This window comes from Austrofundulus limnaeus, unplaced genomic scaffold (assembly GCF_001266775.1).
Source record: "Austrofundulus limnaeus strain Quisiro unplaced genomic scaffold, Austrofundulus_limnaeus-1.0 Scaffold95, whole genome shotgun sequence".
Classification (NCBI taxonomy): Eukaryota; Metazoa; Chordata; class Actinopteri; order Cyprinodontiformes; family Rivulidae; genus Austrofundulus; species Austrofundulus limnaeus.
Genome location: NW_013952497.1, coordinates 1,307,499 through 1,309,222, shown reverse-complemented (window position 1 = coordinate 1,309,222; position 1,724 = coordinate 1,307,499). Strand labels below are relative to the sequence as shown.

Below are 1,724 nucleotides of genomic sequence, written 5' to 3'. Positions count from 1 at the left end.
CACACACACACACACACACACACACACACACATACTGTAAAAACTTACATTCAAACAAGTTTACTGATGTTTCTATACAGAGGAACTGAATGATGGAACCATATTAACCAGCCAGTTTGACGTGTAACAGTAACCAATGCACACAAAAAAATAAAATAAATTCTCAAGTTAAATTGACTCATGTCTGCCTATAACAGGTGTTTATTGCAGATGTAGCTAACTAAAAAATAAATAAATWAACTAACCCAAGGCAAATTTCTTTATCAGCAATGTGACATGGTAAAATCAGCTCTTTAAAGCTGGTTTATGAACAGGCTGAGTAAATACATTAATCCATGGAGTTCACTCACTAGCTATAACAGAACATTAATGGGTAAAATAAATTGCATTGCAACAAGGAAACAGAACATTTCTACACAACTAGCAAAGTATTTCTGAAGAAATACATTTTAGACTTAAAGTGCTCTTTATGCCAGAAGAGAAGAAACTTGAACATTTAATGGAGTCATTTTGGTTACRGGTTCTCAAACATTTAAAATGCCATCATTTCAATGACATTCTCCTCTTCAACAATCAAAGTTCTGTGAGATCACATTCACAATTGGGAATACAAGTCTCTTTTAAGGGGTGAAACATATGTCAGTCAACATTTATTACATTTGACTAGTGATGTCTGGCAAAGATGACAGTTTCACAATCCTCACCTACACCATTCACATTAGCTATAAAGATTTATTATTAGAAGTTTACTGTTGGCTTGCAGTCAAGATATTAACAGTAATGCTAATGTCATCATTATATCACTTTATAACCTTTGCTTTATCTTACAGCGTTATCATTATTGTTCCTAACACTCCAACTTGCCTTTAACACGAACGCTGTCATATAATTCTGAAGACCTAAGTGAGAATTACCAACTGCTTAGACTGTGATAAATATTTTCCACACACACAAAAAAATCCTCTATAATAATTTAAACAAATAAATAGGCAAAGAAAAAATCACATTCATAGAAATATCTAAAAACTCATGAGTTTCTGACTTACATTTGGTCTTTACACACCAAAAAACAACATTCACATCCCTTAAAAGTAAATGGTTAAATAAATTAACGTTAAATGTTTACGTATTGTGAAATGTTTACATTTAAAAGGGAAGTTTATACAATTGTTGTTTCTGTTTTATAATTTCAAGTATTGTGTTCTTGTTTTATTTTTTACAGTAATTAGTGCCCAGCTGAAAAGAATGTCCTCTCCCTCCCTGTTTGGTGCGGATATTGAGGATCTGTCATTTCATGCAGAAATGCAGACCAGCAATCGACTTCATTTTAAGGTGAACACTTATATATTGCATCTCTTTATATCTCTCCATTTTTAAAATATTGCCCAAAACAACAACAAAAAAAATTGCATATTATAGTGTACACAACAAGATGTGGTAATGACTGTATAAATACATGATTGCAATGCCTTAACGGTTGTGTCATTTTCCCCCAGATCTTTGATGGCCAGAATAACAGATTTGAGGTCCCACATGAACACATCCCCAAGGTCAAAAGTAAATCATCCACCCCTATCAGCGACACATTGGAGATCACACAAAACCCATTTGGACTCACTGTGCGCAGACAGGAGAACAAAAAAGTTGTGTAAGTGTTGACTGTATGTATGTTCATGGTGTATTTACAATGGATGGATACATGGTTGGCATTAAAACATATATAC

General features: G+C 33.4%; 1 protein-coding gene across 1 annotated transcript in view; it reads left to right on the top strand.

Moving 5' to 3' along the window:
• The window catches only part of si (sucrase-isomaltase), a gene marked incomplete in the record, with an annotated part of 76,141 nt that overhangs the window by 2,414 nt on the left and 72,003 nt on the right, over positions 1 to 1,724 (top strand). The window contains 2 exon segments of the mRNA XM_014012841.1: positions 1,223 to 1,332; positions 1,497 to 1,648. Of these exon segments, the coding sequence (XP_013868295.1) occupies positions 1,223 to 1,332; positions 1,497 to 1,648 (262 nt within the window).